The sequence below is a fragment of the Balaenoptera borealis genome (assembly GCF_965194805.1).
Source record: "Balaenoptera borealis genome assembly, chromosome: 1".
NCBI classification, from domain to species: Eukaryota; Metazoa; Chordata; class Mammalia; order Artiodactyla; family Balaenopteridae; genus Balaenoptera; species Balaenoptera borealis.
In genome coordinates this window covers 47913497-47931640 of record NC_138860.1, presented here as the reverse complement: position 1 = coordinate 47931640, position 18144 = coordinate 47913497, and the positions used below count along the sequence as shown (strand labels likewise).

Sequence of the window (18144 nt, the reverse complement as noted above, 5' to 3'; positions counted from 1 at the left end):
ATAGTTTGCATCTACTAATCCCAAACTCCCAATCCTTCCCTCCCCTACCCACCCCTCCTCCTTGGCAACCACAAGTCTGTTCTCTATGTCTGTATCACCCTCATTTTTACAGAGGAGAAAATGACGGAACAGAAATCACACAGCTAGTAATTGAAGGAGCCAGGATCTGTACTCAGGTCTCATAATGCCCAGGCCTGTGTTTTTTCCATCATACTGTACACCTTTATGTTCAAGATCTTATGCGTGTGAACGTTTCATTATATGGGGGACAGTTAATCAAACCCCTCTTTTAAGATCTGAACCAGTTGGGAAATGGGGTCAGATATGGCTTATCATATCAGTTTTATTACAGATAAAACTGGCTTGAAGAACAGAGCCTGGACATACAGCTTACATGGGCCTTTTGCCCCACCCCAGTTGAACTCATCCACTTAGTCCTGAATCGAGTAGCAGGACAGCAGCAGGCCTCCCCCGCACAGTGGCAGAGGTGCTGTCTTGCACTGAGGAGTGAGGGAGAGGAGAGAGGGGGACTCGGGTGGCAACTAGGAGAGAGCTGAGGAGATTCCGGGCCACACATGAGCAACACTCCTTCTCCCCTGGAGAATGAGTGGGTATGAGGAAGTGAGAGAATGGCAGAAGTCTCTCCTCAACACTTCTGAGAGTGCAGGAATTCCTCTTCTGTGGGCTTTGTAGGGTGGTTCTTCCTGTGAAGTTGATTCACTTGGACAGAAGAGACTGTAAGCGTCTCAAGTTCAAGGACCACTTATGTCTAATGCATCCTGTCCCCCAAAGTATATAACATGGGACTGAGCATGTAGTTGTGCCCAATACATACTTGTTGACAAACCGTGATCTTCATTATAACATAGAAGCAGCAAAGTATAGATATTGTCAGAGATAGAAAGACCAATTTGTGAATGAATGGTGTTTAAAAACAGCTGCACATTATCTTTTTTACCCACCTGAAATCCTGCTGGCTGGCAACCAAGCTGTCCCAGCCATCAGGCTGTGTTCTGCCTGCCGCAGGGAGCTGCCTGACGCAGTGACTCTTCTTCCAGAGGGATGACAGCCCGTTGGCTCCTCCCCCTTGCTGTCCTTCCTTGTTCAGCACTCATGTCTCATATATTCTCTTTTGAACACAGCTTCTTTAAACCGCCTTTCCCTTCTCTCTCTTTCTCTTTTTTTGTCATCTCTTTGTCAGCTACTAGAGGAATCTTTTTTCTTCTTTCCTGCTCTACTCCCTGCCCCATATCTCAATCACTGTCCTTGACTCTTTCTCAGATTTCTCTTTCTTAACCTGGTAAGTAAGCAGAAGAATAGTGCTGATGATACTCTTCCTGCATCAAGAAGTAACATTAAAATTAATAAAGAACGAATTTTTAAAAATCTTGAAAGTGCCCAGAAGACCCATTTAGAAAGCCAGCAAATATTTTCTTTTCTGTCTTTTAATTAAGCTTTTGTGGAAGCACCAGCATTAAGGATAAATGCACATTTTCACTCAATTTTATTTTTGTTTAACAATATAAGTACGTAATATATGCTATCATTTTTCATGGCAACCAACATTTTAACAACACACAATCTAAGTGGGCTTTTATGAGCCAGCTTATGAGTGCAGCTATAACTTATTTCTGTGGGAAAACACACACTGTTTCCAGGCTTAGAACAGCCTATTGGACACAGCCAGTGTGTTGTGTGTTCTGGAACCCTCTTAGCGTAGTGTGCACATGTTGGTTTGTATCCTCTTTCTTTGTCAAGTTCCAAAGCAAAGTGGGAATAGAGGGGGTTTCTGTGCTTCATACGTATGACTTCTGGACATCGATGTGTTTGCCCCACAGGAAAAGCGTTTGACATCACATATGTGCGCCTCAAGTTCCACACCAGCCGCCCGGAGAGCTTCGCCATTTACAAGCGCACACGGGAAGAGGGGCCCTGGGTCCCTTACCAGTACTACAGCGGCTCCTGCGAGAACACCTACTCGAAGGCAAACCGAGGCTTCATCAGGACGGGAGGGGACGAGCAGCAGGCCTTGTGCACAGATGAATTCAGTGACATTTCCCCTCTCACCGGGGGCAACGTGGCCTTTTCAACCCTGGAAGGACGGCCCAGCGCCTACAACTTTGACAATAGCCCCGTGCTGCAGGTAGGCACCTAGCGGTTGGCTTGGTAGCCAGTCAGTTCTTCCACAGGCAGGATGCAGGAAGATCACTGTAGTGGGGGACCGTGGTCCCACTTCTGAAGTAAGGGGTAGGAATAGCACCTACTCCACCAGGACAGACAGCTGGATTTTATTCTTCTCTCCTGTGTTCTCTTATTAATAAGTGAAGGAAAGTAGTTTTATTTCTGCTGCCCAGTTGATGTTTGTTCTTAGTTTTCTTGCACGTGTATTCTGGGATGTAAATTTTACAGATTTTTTAAAATGTTGAACAATTTTGACTTGAGTCTCTGTACTTGCAGTGGAAACATTTTGCTTCTGCCTTCGTTTTGAAGGAGGGTATTTGAATGAATCTACCAAATTTTTTTGTATCCTGTCGTACCTCTTCTTTGATTTGACAAAATAAAAAAAACTATTTTTTAGTATTAGCAAGAGGAAACAACTGAAGCAAGATGTTTAAGAACTCTACCTTCCTTTGTTATTGTACAAGGAAAGTTTGGTTGGGTTTGTCTGGCACTGTTGCCAATCATTATGAAAACTCTTCATCACCTAAAAGCACTGGTTTTTGTGACAAGATATGAATTTAGGTAACCCTGGTATAGCGCTTAAGGACGGTGATAGAAACTTTTCCCTATATGGCAATAGAAAGAATTAAAAATTTCTTTTTTAAAAAATTTTATTTATTTATTTATTTATTTTTGGCTGTGTTGGGTCTTCGTTTCTGTGCGAGGGCTTTCTCTAGTTGCGGCAAGCGGGGCGCGGTGTGCGGGCCTCTCACTATCGCGGCCTCTCCGGTTGCGGAGCACAGGCTCCAGACGCGCAGGCTCAGTAATTGTGGCTCATGGGCCTAGTCGCTCCACGGCATGTGGGATCTTCCCAGACCAGGGCTTGAACCCGTGTCCCCTGCATAGACAGGCAGACTCTCAACCACTGCGCCACCAGGGAAGCCCAAGATTTCTTTTTTCATAAATGCCGTGTGCATATTCCTTATATACTATAATTTGGAATCTTTCTGTATTGCTTAGACGTCTGTGACCTTTTCTTATGTTCTGGCTGTTTGATTATGGAGAGACAGATGCGTGTCATGCCATACTCAGCACATTCACACAGACTGGAGATGCTTCTGTCACGTGGCTGGAGTTAACATCTAAATGGGGACAGCCTGTATTAATTCGCTGAGACAAGAAAGACTGGATGTGGGTTTGCAAATGCTGTGTATACTTTATGAAAAGCTGTTGTGACTTCTAAGTAGGGAATCTCCCTGTTTTTCTGGGCCTTATGCCTTTGTGTTCCCTCATTCTTTCTCTTTGGAACTTTTTATGTACAAGGACCCTTTGTCTAATTTGGCCGTGTGGCTTTGGACAGTGGCAAAAGATGAGAATATATTCTCGCTGGGTCCAGTTCTTCCCTTCCATTGCATTTCTGTAGTTTGCTGGGAGATCATAGATCTTGATTTTGGTAAGCTCTGAGGATTCTGGTGAGCAATGAGTGTGTTTGCAAAGGTCTTTCAGAAAATGTTTCTTTCAAAGGCAGTAAGGTGTGTTCAAAATAAATGGCAGAAAGAATAACCGACTTTGATAGATGAAAAAGCAGGAGACAGATTACCTAGGGCAGAAGTGATCTGTAAATACTCTATAAGTTGGTCAACTGGCACACATTTTCTAACTTTGATTCTTCCTGGGGAGGGAAGAATTATTGTATTTTACTGTCCTGGGGAGGGAACAGTATAGTCAGTAGGGAAAAGCAGTGAGTTAATGATGTGACTGTGGTTTTCTGGCACCTTTGCTAACTGTATGCCTTGTCAGCCTGTCTTGAAGCAGTTCCCCCAGCTATAGGAATTCTGATGTTTCTTAACTCTTCATGCCACAGAAACTCTCGAAGACTAAATGTGGCAAAAGGCTGTGGGCATCTGCAGTAGATTTGGTCAGTTGGTATCATTATGCAAAAACATTAATTATGCGTCTCTGGATGTAAGAGCTCTGGCTCTGCTATATAATTGCCAAGGAGGGTTAACTGATATGACTTGTAGCCGACCTGACAGTGAGGAGAGAGGCAGTTGGCTTCTGCCCTCATTGCTCCCTGTGCCTCCCTCTAAAAGTTGTGATCTCCCAGAAACCTTCCCGGTTTCAATGTATATGAATATTACTAAGCATGTAGTGATTTATAATAATAATTAGCATTTATTATAGCACTTACTATAATGTGCCACAATGTGACAAGCATTGTTCTAAACCCTTTAGTTATATTAAATGTATTAACACATTTAACCTTCCCAATAACTCTATAAGATAGATACTTTTATTTTCTCCATTTTACAGATGAGGAATCAGAGGCCCAGAAAAGATAAAGTCACTTGCCCCAAATCACACAGTTTTAAGTGGCAGAACTGGGATTCAAAACCTAGAAAGGCTAGTTCTAGAGTCTGTTCTTTTTAAGATGCCCGTTATGGAAAAAAAAAAAAAAAAAAAAAAAGGCTTAGATTCAACTCTTGAGAAGCTTTTATTCCAGGGGAGCTGTGATAAAGATGAAGCCTGTCGAAGATATAATAAGCATTAAACACAGAGATATGTTTAGCTGTTTACACTACAGACGACTAAAAGATTCCTAACATTGTGGCCATGAGTGGGCGTTGTTATTGGAGTTCCAAGTTTGGATATGGTGAAATCATCATCTCTTCTCCTTTCTAATTATACATGAAGGCTTCATGGAGATAAGCCTTGATGAGCTCTCTGTGTTGTTCAGGTGTTTGGCCTGGTGTAAGCAGTGATTCTTAATCAGGGGTGTGCTTCCCAGTCTCATGTGAAGCCTTCTGAAAACATAGACGCCTGCAGCTCTGCACGTGCTTGTTAACGTCTCCGTAGGTGATGCTGATATGCAGTCCCAGGAGAGGACTTAAAGTGGACATGAGGAACGTCCCTGGCGGTCCAGTGGTTAAGACTGTGTGCTTTCACTGCAGGGGGTGTGGTGGGTTCGATCCCTGGTCAGGGAACTAAGATCCCACATGCCGTGGGGTGTGGCCAAAAAATAAAATAAATAAGTAAGTAAGCGGACATGGTATATTTGGGTAGTTTTATGTAATATACCACTCTAAAACTTAATGGTTTTAAACAACCCTGATTTATTATTTCTCACGATTTTGTGTTGGCCTGGGCTCGCTCCCTGGCAGGTCAGCAGTGGGAGCTGGGTTTTTCTCTCCCTGTGGTCTTACATCCTCAAGGGGGCTAGACTAGGCTTCTTCATGTGATGGAGGAAGTATTCCAAGAGGGTAGATCCCGGTGCACACATGCTTGTTAAACCTCTGCTTGTGTCACATTTGCTGATGTCTCCTTGGCCAAAGCAAGTCACATGCCCAAGCCTAGAATCAGCGTGGACAGGGACCGCACAGGTTGTGGACACTGGCAGACGTGATTCATTGGGATAATTGTTATAACTACTACAGATGTAAACATCTGACTAAAATTAGCTCAATGAAAGGGCATTTATTGTAAGCGCTTAGTTCTCATAAAACCGCGGGGAAAACTGTATAACCTTCATTCTTGTCCTCTGCCATTATGGTATACCTACCAACTCGATCAGTTGTAGTTTCCTCAAATCTGTTCATTTGCTCGGCAAATGTTACTTGAGCACCAACTATATGCTAAGCACTAGTGAAATGCAGTGAACAAAACAAAACAAATTCCTGCCCTGTGGGGCTTATAATCTGGTGGTGGCAATGGTGGGGTGGGCAGATGGTGGTGATGGAAACAGGCAATTTAAATAAAATAGGGAAGGGAAATAGGGAGTTGCAGGGGGCTGGCGGGGGGTGGCGATTTTAGATAGGGTGGCCAGGGAAGGCCTCACGAGAAGTGACATTTGGGAAGGGTCAAGACAAAGAGTACGTCTGATTGGTTCAGGCCAGTGTAATGATTGATTGCTTTGTGCTTGGATGTGTCTCCCAGATCTGTCCGTAGTGGATTGGGTAAGAGGGAGAGGGAGATGGTACAAGATGGGCAGGAGGAGGCAATGACCAGTGTATCTGATACGGTGGTGGTACTACGTGAGCTCTGTGCTGGCTTCTCTTGACTGGCTTTGGGGTGTGGATACAGGATAGAGAGACGAGACATGTGTATTGACTACCTAATGCATGCTGAGTGTTGAAAAGCATATTTCATTTAAGCCTCTCTACAGCCTTGTGAAGAAACTAATATTATTCCTGCCTCGGGAGACTCTGAGTGGTAAAGTAACAACTTAGATCAAAGAAGGGAAGAGTCAAGAAGGAAATTCAAGTATGAAGAAATGAAAGGAGTCCTTGAGTGTTATAATAGATTTAATGCCAGAAGAGGACATAAGTTAAATGATACATTAACTGTTTAGAAGATTTTGTCACATATATGTCTCTTATCTTCAGTGCCTTTACCTATCTTTTCTGTGTTTTTGTTTTCTGACAGGAATGGGTAACTGCCACTGACATCAGAGTAACACTCAATCGCCTGAACACTTTTGGAGATGAAGTGTTTAATGACCCCAAAGTTCTCAAATCCTATTATTATGCAATCTCTGATTTCGCTGTGGGTGGTAGGTAAGTAAACCATTAAATAACCTTGAAAGTGTTTGGAGCTTTGGTGTAGAAGTGAATGTAGCAACTTGTTTACAACTGTATTAGTAATGTTTTAGACCTCATTATCCTGGAAACAAAGTAATTAGGTTTTCTAAAACCTTGTCAAATCAACACATTAGTGAATTCTTATTGAGCGTTTAAGTGTGAAGCTCTATGATAGGCACTATAAAGCCACTGAGGAAGTGCAAGTCTGACATTCACTTACTGAGAAGGACCTGACCTTCTAGGATCCTACAGGTGAATGGGGCAGGCGATGTATGAATATGCGAAAAGTTAAATACTAGTACCATCAAGCATTTTAGATAAAGAGATGTCATATGTCAGAGAATAGTTACAGGACTGTCAGGCTAGAGAAACAGATGGAATCTAAGCTGGGCGTCGAAGAATAGGTAGGGTTTAGATAAGGAGAGAGGATGTCTGGGTTGGGTGCAGGAGGGTTGGGTGCACGTCATGAGCAAAAGTTTAGAGTTGGAAGCGTTTAAACCTCCTTGACTTAAGGAAAATCTTATATGAATTTGTGGAGTTGTAAACCAGAGAGAGTTTGGTAGCCAGAGACCTTAGACAGTGAGCCAAGGATCTTGGACTTACCTCCCCTTGTAATAGACTATGAAGTCTCAAGAGCAGAAACATTATTTTTGTATGCAGTGTTCCTGGTATGGGATTGATGCTCAGTGAAAGTTGATGGAAACTGTAACCAATGAGAAATCATGTACTTTTTTGGAGTTAGGGCTATGATTTCAACACAGTAGATTAAGAAGATTAACTGCAGGCAAGGTAACAGTAGAATATGATCGAGAGAATTTATATTCCTGTTATTATGCTGTCATCTAGGTGTTAGGTGACAAATACCTGACATTAAGGTGGTGACAGCAGAATGGAAAGAAACATTTAGGTGCATTTTATGAAGGAAGAGTTATCAGGATTTTAGTCAAAGGTGATTTTGAAGGTTTAGTGACCAGGAGAATTGTGGTATCATTAACAAAATAAATGGAGAAGATGAGCTCATTTGGGAAGGTGGTGAGTTTAGTTGTAGAATGTAAAGTTTTAAGTCGTGGAGGACATCTAAATTTGTGCAGCAGTCAAGGACAGGAGCTTGGGAGAAAGAGGCGGCCTGGAGATATACATTTGGGATTCATCCTGGTGCACTGTAGATGTTTCAGAAGTGTTTGAGTGTATTATTAAGTGGTGCTTGAAGCTGTGGAACTGATTGCTATCTTTAAAGAGCGAGTGAGGGTAACGGCTCTGCACCAGAGTGCGTGTTAGTATTCATGGGGAGTTCCATGAGTCCTTAGTTTATGGTAGTACCTGCATCTAGAGGCTCCTTCAAGGATTCTTGCCCCAAACAACCTGAGGGAATGTCAGTCTACCAGAGATCCATATGATGGTGTGGTATCTGTCTCTCACTGTCTTCAGATCAAATACTTTAAAATCATGATGGCAGATAACTGCTGAAATTTATTGACTTGTTACATGCCTGTACAGTCCTGGGCACATACATATAGCAACCTCTTGATCTTCTCAATAACTCTATGAAATAGGTATTATCATCCTCCCTATTTTACAGGTAAGGCACCGAGTTTAAGTTACATTGGTAAGTTACAGGGCAAGGTTTCGAACCCAGGCGGCCTGGCCTTGGAGTCCATGTTCTTCTTAACCACTACACTTGGCTGCCTCTTGAGATGCACGCATTTCACTTCAGGAAATGGTCCTACAGATGTCCTCAGAAATTGTTGGGGACTTTCTTCTCATGTCCGGTTAATGCCCCATCCCCTGTTAAATAAAGGTACCTTTTTTTTTCTGTCTTGTTTAATTTTTCTTCATACCTGAAAACACACAGTCATTACTTAATCTTGCTCAGTTTCTCAGTTTACAGTTTTGAGTGGTAAACTCAAAAACATCCTGAGGTGGTTTTTAGTTCTCTGTGTACATCCTTTTTCTGCATGCGTTTCGGGGCTTCATAGGTGTTTCATTCTTTTGAGGGTTTCTTCTCTCCCCAGGTGTAAATGTAACGGACATGCAAGCGAGTGCGTGAAGAATGAATTTGACAAGCTGGTGTGTAATTGCAAACATAATACTTATGGCGTAGACTGTGAGAAGTGCCTTCCTTTCTTCAATGACCGGCCGTGGAGGAGGGCGACTGCCGACGGTGCCAGCGAATGCCTGCGTGAGTGCCCCTTGGTGTTCGTCTACTAAATTGTCTTGAGGACTTCAGAGGTGGGAGAAGGAACTGCTGACTTCCTTTGATTCCTCCTTGAAAGGAAAAGCCTGAAAGGCAGAGCTTCTTCCCTAATTTGAGAGTGTAGAACAATAACCTGCATGCACGTCAAAGGAAAATCATAGATGCGGGCAATTGGCCATAAACATAAACTGTGCTGGTTTTATGTTTCCTTCATGAACACACATAACAGAATGGGAGCGGCACCTTCAAGGTTTGGCCTTTGCTTAGCTCTAAATACTGGGCTGGGGTTGCCTACTCTAAAATATGGTTTCTCCAGTCTTTTCTTTGTTGCCCTTTAAAATATTCTTCTTGCTTTCAATGCTCATTTATTCAAACAGCCAGGATTGTTGACTAACATTTGTCAGGTGTGATGAGTTCTAGACTAAGACTGCTTTCGATGGATTATTTATCAAAATTATTTTTTCTTTATCTCACTAAAGAGCACAATGGGGAGGATTTTCCTGCTTCTGTCATGCAGAGGTGGGTGGCTCTGGGAAGAAGAGTAGATCCTAGTATTCTTAGGAAGAGGTAAAATGAAAAAGATTACACATTGTTTATTCCTTCATAATGTCTTGGGTTATTCTCAAGAGGTAGAGAAAGGAATCTCAGGAGAAAAATCATGAAACCATGTAATCATGATTTGCCAAGGACTTGAAAGTGAGAAACTTTTAAAGCAGCAACATTTTCTTATGTCCTTATAAATATTCCTTATTGTATCCTCTTGGTAATAAAGGGAATAAGAAGGAAGACACTCTGAACTTGCAGGAATTATTGGCAGAAACCTTGAAAAAGGACCAATATCTTGACTCATGACTGTTTACATTAGCTGCTTACAGCAGATTTTCTTATTCACATTTTCAGATAAATTTTATAGCCTCCTCTAGCATTCCTAAGCACTTGAACTTCTTTAATTCTTTTACTGAACTGTAATATCCAGTGTTGGAAACTACGTGATAAAGGCTGATAAAAGAAAAAATGAAATACTCCTAAGATGTGACATCTAATTAAATGTACACATGTGTTTGAAAAGTAATCTGCTTAATGATGTCATATTTTGAGTCTATCCAGGAACATTATGGGAAAAAACAAGTGTAACATTATATCCAGCTTCTCACTAGCAAGTGAACAGAATACAGTAGCTAACAGACTTTGATAAGGAGCTAAGTCAATTTGCTTTCCTCTTTGGTCCCTTCAGCACCATGGCCCGTCAAAGAGAGAAGTTTCTGGAGGTGTGACAGTACTACAGTATTGTCAGGGTGCTGGAGCTAGGGAAGAGAAAATGACAGCTGCCTTCTCTCTTACCAGCTGATGATGAGGGAGCCACAGCATCTGCTTTTAGCAGTGGGTTAGGACAGCATAGACATGGGGATTGTTCTACCCCACAGTCTCTAAGCACCAGACCATTTAGGTGCTGTGAGCCGGGCTGATTGCAAGATAATCTAGGGAGACTTGAGGGAAGAGAAATAGCTGATGAAGAAGGGAATGGGAGCTTTCAAAGTTACTTAACTCTAATTCTTGGTGCCAGCGATTCAAGTTTCTAAAAAGTTTTCAAATATAGTACTATAAAAGAACTGATTGTAAAGGCAGGGAGGAGAAAAAAAAATGTTCAAATTTTTTTTAAAACAACAATCTCCTGCTCTATCTGTAATCAAATAAAATTTTATTTTTATTTAGTGTCTATACTTGGGGCAGAATCAATAATTTGGAAAAAATCATCTTAGTATAAATATAATTAAGATTTTCAGTGACTACAGATACTCATTCTGTAGGGAATATAGCTACTTAACAGATGACCCATTTGGCACTATGGCTTCCCAGCAGGTGGAGGCATCTGTGGATCTAGATTTCCCTTCTTGTGGATTTACTTTCTTGCGGATCTATAGATTTCCTCCTTCTTTCGAAAGAGGCACTAATTTTTACCCACGTGTCTCAAGATTACTCCCATCTGGGTATGCAAGTAATCTGGCATTGTAGAAGTTGGTATCTAATGTATTTGAATTGTCTGAGCCCTGAAAAGTTAACATAAATTGAAGCCTGCATATAAATTGGCCCCTTGTGCTTGGACTTGGTATTAGAATGAAGGATAAAGATTCAGAAGATTTGTAATTTGACTTGGCTTTTGTTTGTATGTGTACAACTATGCGGAGATTCCTAAGTACAAGGATTACTTATATTTTATGATGGTACTATTTTTGATAAGGATGAACATTTCTTAGTAAGCTGTTAACCTGACTGTATGAACCCTTTATAGACAGACATACAGTTTTCGTTTTTGTTTTTGAGTGAACAGTGCATCTTGGTGGTCGTTCTTAATCTGCCACCACCTGTCTGTCAGAGATGTGGGGAATTATGGTTTTGTTTTCTTTGAGTCTTTTAAAATGCTGTTTGTAAAGGAACATGGATCTGACTTAACGTTTTGGCCAACAGCCTGTGACTGCAATGGCCGATCGCAGGAATGCTACTTTGACCCTGAACTATACCGTTCCACGGGCCATGGTGGCCACTGTACCAACTGCCAGGATAACACGGACGGCGCCAACTGTGAGAGGTGCCGGGAGAATTTCTTCCGCCTTGGGAACAGAGAAGCCTGCTCTCCCTGCCACTGTAGTCCTGTTGGTAAGTGACAGGCAGAGTCTGCTTCATTGTGATGGTTGGAAGACAAAATAAGCATTCCCTGTACCCCCAGAAAATAAAGCTTTGTTTCCTAGGGATTCGTACAGCTTAAGTATAGGAGAGTGTACATTGTTATAATTTATTGTTATAATTTACATGTTATATCATGTAAATGATTTAGGATCTGCCTCTACTCTCTTTAACCAAGTTGGGCCTTCGGATGATTTTCTGGTGTGTATAAAAATGTGGGGTTGGCCTGAGTAATGGTTTTGTAAATAATTAGCAATAAGATCATCAAGACCATTTGAACTTTGACTGTAAAAGGTTAGCTGCTTCGTGAGTTCTTCCTTGTTAATGATTTTGTTTAGTCTAACCTCCTTGGAGGGCTGACCTCTTTCAGCACATTGGTGTGTGTTCAGAGGAGTGCTCTTAGTCTGTTGTACTTTTTCAGGAGTTTGAACTTTATTTTTGTTATTCGTGCCTGTATATACTTAAATTCTAGACACAGGCCATAAGGAGCCTGTGCTTGTCCACAGAGCAGTGACTGGTTCTGTGTACAGTTTACCATTGGCTACAGAGTGATTTGTTAGTGTTTTTCAACAGTTATGAGTAGATTCATCTTCGGGTGTATGTCTGGAAAGTTTAAAAGTCATGGCTTCAAGGGGTATGATTTTGAGAGTGTTCTGATTTAAAATTTGATCTTTATTCTCTTGGTTACCATCTAGATACTGAAAAACAATCTGCATTCTGGTTTTCAGGCATTGTTTTTAGTTACCAACCTTCTTTCTTTGAGACATTAATTTTACTTACCTAACTGGTGGTTGACACTGAGCACTTTAAATTTCAGGTTCTCTCAGTACACAGTGTGATAGCTATGGCAGATGTAGCTGTAAGCCTGGAGTGATGGGGGACAAATGTGACCGTTGCCAGCCTGGGTACCATTCTCTTACTGAGGCTGGATGCAGGTAAGATTTTTCAAGGGGGCAGAATCCAAATGTAGCTGATTCTTAATAATAGATGTTGTAGCTAGTCTGCAGCCATATAAACATTTCCCACCCATAATACTTGTAAACCAAGATTTAAGGCTTCTAGCTGTAATGATGATCCAGGATTGTTTTGTACAGAGGTGAAGCAGAGTTTTCAATGTCTAAATGTGATGGTTATCCTTGATTGAAATCAAATCCAAATATAAAGATGACTTTAGGATTCATTTTGCTCTTTTATGTATTCCTTTTTAAAAAATCTGTTAACATATAAAACAAAAGATTGAGTGGAATTTCTTTATCTTGTCTCTTATTTCATTGTTTTCCTCCATTTTCCATCCAATAGGCCATGCTCTTGTAATCCTTCTGGCAGCACAGACGAATGTAATTTTGAAACAGGAAGATGTGTTTGCAAAGACAATGTCGAAGGCTTCAATTGTGAGAGGTAGCTCATTTTTTCTCTAGCCGTATTGTATTTTCTCTGTTATCATATTTCAAGTACAATGAATACCTGATTGTATCTTAATCTCTTTCAGATGCAAACCTGGATTTTTTAATCTGGAATCATCTAATCCTATGGGTTGCACACCTTGCTTCTGCTTTGGGCATTCTTCTGTCTGTACAAATGCTGTCGGCTACAGTGTTTATTCTATAACCTCTACCTTTCAGATTGGTAAAGTAGACCTTTCCTTCTGTCCTCTAGAATCGTGAGATTAAATTTACAATGTTAAAAAGTCAGTAGCTCTTTGAGGATTTTTTTGACGGTATCAGCACTTTGTTTTTTAATGTATGTGATTTTTGTTTGGCTTTTTAATTTAATGAAAGTATATATAAATGGTTTTAGAATTTACCAAATTAAGTATAAAATGTTATATAAAATAAAGAAAATTATAGCTTGAGGGGTATAGCATATGTAGGTACTGTTATAGCCTCCATTTATTAAAAAACTTTCATTGATGACTTGCTATATATTTTGTGGTATATAGAGGATCTGAATTCAGGACATTTACAAAGTAACGGCACTTGTGTTCCATCCTCTGCTTGCAGATGAGGATGGGTGGCGTGCGGAACAAAGGGATGGCTCTGAAGCATCATTTGAGTGGTCCTCTGAGAGGCAAGATATCGCTGTCATTTCAGATAGCTACTTTCCTAGGTACTTCATTGCCCCCGGTAAGTAAGGCTAGGAAGCGGTCTGGCTTGGCGTGTACCCCTGTTTATTCGTACTCTCACATTCTTGCTCACCATTGTGTCTGCCTTCCAGCAAAGTTCTTGGGCAAGCAGGTGTTGAGTTATGGTCAGAACTTCTCCTTCTCCTTTCGAGTGGACAGGCGAGACACTCGCCTCTCTGCAGAAGACCTGGTGCTTGAGGGAGCTGGCCTAAGAGTGTCTGTGCCCTTGATCGCTCAGGGCAATTCCTATCCGAGTGAGACCACTGTGAAATATGTCTTCAGGTAAGACAATTTTGTTTGCAAAATCTGACTTGACCAGAATTATAAAAGTGGTTTCTTTGTCAAAGCTCATCAGGCCTCAAGGTGTGTGTCGAAGAAAAACTTCTGGCTTCTCAAGGTGACTTTGTAAAAGGGAACTTTCCCTTTGCTTACGTGTACCTTTTCCAGTTGTACTATCAAACCTACAGACTCTTCTCTGACCTGGTTAGATTGGCAGAGCAGTGCACTGTTGGTGGCATAAATGAGTAAGAAATGCTTTCTCAGCACCCAGAATTGTCCTTACAGAGGTTAATGTGGCCCTTCCTTTTTCTCTAGGCTCCATGAAGCGACAGATTACCCTTGGAGGCCTACTCTTACCCCTTTCGAATTTCAGAAACTCCTAAACAATTTGACCTCTATCAAGATCCGTGGGACATATAGTGAGAGAAGTAAGTTATGATATAATTTAAGAGAATCATTTAAGATGATTAGATAAAGGATCCATAATCAAAAGTTTATTTCTGAAGTCCTAATACTATAACACTGATCCTAAAGAAGTGGTATAAACTGCCTCATCATACGTGAATTATGTATAAAAATAATACATTTTAAAACTACTTTTAAAGACCTGGAGAAAATTAGCCAAAATTAGTAAATAGTATTGTTTTATAATAAATAAGCCTATTGAGGCTACATTATATATAATTAGAATCTTCTAAGAATCCCAAATATAATTCTGCTGGCTCACATTGCTTAACCTTTGTTTGTTTTTATTTCTTGCTATGTAACTATCAAGCCCTTTTAACTAAATTGGCTAAATTATGAAAAGTTAAAAATTACTGAATGAACATTTGTTATAATTTTAAATTTAAAAAGCTGTTTTTAAGCATTTCTTTACATTTTTTTCCTATAATTTTTTTTTTTTTAATGAGGACCTATTTCTATAGAAAGGTAAAGCTGTCTAGGGGAAGAGGAATCAGAGTGGTGGTGTGGCATTGAAAGTGGCATCAGCAGCTTGGATGTGTTGTTTTTTGAGATGCCTGCATGAATATCCAGATGAAAATGTCTTATAAGTAGTTAGAAATATGGATGGGGCTTACGAAGAAGTTGAGACTGGAGGTTAGAATCGAAGGGTTGTCAACGTATGGGTAATCATTTTTAAACTTGGAAATATAACAAAAAAATATAGAAAGAGAAAAGAAGATGCAATCCTGGAAATATAGTTATTTAAGGACCATGACCTGAGACTTGAGAGAAAAAGAATTTTAAGGAAGAGGAACAATTAACAGGTTTAGGAAGATAGTACAATTGGATTTTGGTATTGGGTAACTGAAGAATCATTGGTGAGGGTTTTTTTTGTTTGTTGGTTTTTTTGAGAAGTGTTGAAACTGAAGTTAGATTGCAGTGATTTAATTAAGTAAATTAAATCACAAATTAGGTAAATTCAAAGGTGAAGAAGTAAAATACAGATTATTCTTTTAAGATGTTCGGCTGTGAGGGAGGGAAAAGAGAGGGACTCTAATTTGGGAGTGGGGACAGATCGAAGAAAGAGTACTTTTAGGATGGGAAGGCTTAAGAATGTATGGAGTTGGAAGCACATTAACAGTGGAGATGTCTCTCATGATCTAATGTTGAAAAAACCCATAAATGTAGTAAAAATTAACTAAATTCAAGGCAGAAATAGAAGAGCTGTCCTTTAGCCTCAGGTCATCAGTTTCTAAGAATTATATGAACAGCAAGTGATATTTCATAACATGGGGAAATACACTTGAAAGATAAGAGTGCAAGAGACAGGAGTGGAATGGAAATTAAAGGGAAATATGATGATACAATCAAAACCTGCCTCTTCCATAGGATGTTCCTGCTGAGTCTGTCATCTGTACTGTTAGGTTGGATGAACCATTGGGCTAAGCCAATATAAGGCTTCCTCTATTTTTATTTTCTTCTGGAAACAGGAAAGCATTATGATATACGGCATAACAGCTTTGGAATAATTACATATTTGTCAAAGTAGCCCTGATTATTAGAACTTGTTTACTTACTTTTTCTGTTTTATGCAGGGCAAAGTATATAATTTGAGTGGTACTTGTCGACAGGTGCTTTCCCTGCTTTCTTATCCTTGAACTCTACGATCAGTGCCTGATTTTGTGGCAAAAGAACAAAAACATGGCTTAATGGCTGTAGCCTTAAACTCTTATTATTTCCACATTCTTCCTTTTATCTTTTCTTTCCCCAGATTATTGCCCAATGCTTTTCATTTTTCACATTGGTGATTGGGAGAACTGTAAAATCCAACAAATCTGTGTGTGTGTGTGTGTGTGTTTAAAAAATGAAGTTTGCTCTATCACCATTCCAGATACTTAGCACCAGGTAGCACATAATTGTTCTAAATGCTATTTTCTAGTTATCTTCTCCAACAGATGAATTAAACTGATGGTTGATTGTCTCTGAAATTTTGGGTGTGGTTACCCTTTAGCATTATTGACTTTGCAAGAAGTTTTGGAATATGAAAGCCAGTTCAGTGATCCTCTTCTCCACATCATACACAGGTGCTGGATATTTGGATGATGTCACCCTGGCAAGCGCTCGTCCTGGGCCTGGGGTCCCTGCAACTTGGGTGGAGTCCTGCACCTGTCCTGTGGGATACGGAGGGCAGTTTTGTGAGATGTGCCTCTCAGGTTACAGAAGAGAAACTCCGAGTCTTGGACCATACAGTCCATGTGTGCTTTGTACCTGCAATGGGCACAGTGAGACCTGTGACCCTGAGACAGGTGAGAAGACGACCTTTGGGGGCTGCTAGACCTAAATTCTCTTTAGCAGGTGGTTGGAAATGCTCATTGTCTTATTTGCTTACACACTCGCCTGTTTTCTCACACCTGCTCTCCAAATAGGTGTTTGTAACTGCAGAGAGAATACAGCCGGGCCCCACTGTGAGAAGTGTAGTGACGGGTACTATGGAGATTCAACCGTGGGCACCTCCTCTGATTGCCAACCCTGTCCGTGTCCTGGGGGCTCCAGTTGTGCTGTTGTCCCTAAGACACAGGAGGTGGTGTGCACCAACTGTCCTACTGGCACCACTGGTAAGTCTGCTCTATCCATAGAAACACCTTGGGAAGAAGGACTTTGGAGGTTTTCGGATTTTCTTGTTTGGTTCCATGATTAGTTTTCCTAGTAGGCAAAAGTTGTGTAGGAAACAGGTTTATTATGGATTTGTAAAATGCATATCATATACTAATAATAGCTAACATATTTACGGCCAGGTGCTTTTCTAAGCACTTTAACATGTACTGCCTCATTAATCCTCACAACCCTCTGAGATAGCTTCTTGCATTATCCTCAGGTTACAGCTAAGAAAACTGAGGCACAGAGACATTAAGTTACATGTCCAAGGCTACATGGCTAGTCATTGGAGCAGCTGGAATTTCAACCCAGGCATTCTGGCTCCAAAGCTGATGATCACTACAATATACTCTCCCTTATAAGACGCGAATCAAAACTTGATTTTTAGTTTGTGAGGCTGCCCTGGGATCCTTGATGTAAAGTGGTAATTTTAAAATTCTTTAAATTCTTTATCTAAATAGTCCTTTCAGTATATCAGGGCCCATCGCATTTAGTTGGGGAAAAAATATTTGTAGAGCTTTGGATAAGACCTCTGTTCGCATGCTCTGAGTTTCTTTCTTTTTGATAAGAACATAAAACTAGATCTTTCCTAGCTACTCAAGGAGCTGCCTGTGCTGATTGACAGAGGAGACGGGGGCTCACTGTTGACCGTTCCCCTTTCTTCCACTGACTTTAGCCTCCACGTAACGGAGAGGTTCTGGCCAGGCTTCTGATACAGCCTTTGACTCCATTACAAGCTCTTTGTTCAAAAGATATTGCTAGAGAGCATGAGCATAAGTAGAAAAACCAAAACACTGAGCTCATAATCTGTATCTCTCATGTCTCATCAAAACATTCTTTAATCATTGGGAAACATTAAGACACTCCAGCTTCCTTCCACTTCTCCCCTGACCGCACATCGAGCACAAGGGCAGTGCCACACAGGGAGAGCCAATCATTTGCTTAAGGTAGTTGAAAAAATAAGGAATAGAAGTTAGTGTAGAATTTCATATTTTTGACTCTTTTCTCCTTTTTTTATTTTAAGAAAACAG

At 40.7% G+C, this 18144-nt stretch overlaps 1 protein-coding gene across 1 annotated transcript in view; it reads left to right on the top strand.

Moving 5' to 3' along the window:
• Positions 1-18144, top strand: part of LAMC1 (laminin subunit gamma 1) — a 123253-nt gene that overhangs the window by 73156 nt on the left and 31953 nt on the right. Inside the window, exons 2-13 of the mRNA XM_082401208.1 lie at positions 1839-2143; positions 6583-6713; positions 8750-8916; positions 11398-11586; positions 12431-12548; positions 12913-13011; positions 13103-13239; positions 13614-13736; positions 13828-14017; positions 14330-14442; positions 16543-16764; positions 16885-17073. Of these exons, the coding sequence (XP_082257334.1) occupies positions 1839-2143; positions 6583-6713; positions 8750-8916; positions 11398-11586; positions 12431-12548; positions 12913-13011; positions 13103-13239; positions 13614-13736; positions 13828-14017; positions 14330-14442; positions 16543-16764; positions 16885-17073 (1983 nt within the window). The remainder of the gene's footprint in view (positions 1-1838; positions 2144-6582; positions 6714-8749; positions 8917-11397; positions 11587-12430; positions 12549-12912; positions 13012-13102; positions 13240-13613; positions 13737-13827; positions 14018-14329; positions 14443-16542; positions 16765-16884; positions 17074-18144) is intronic.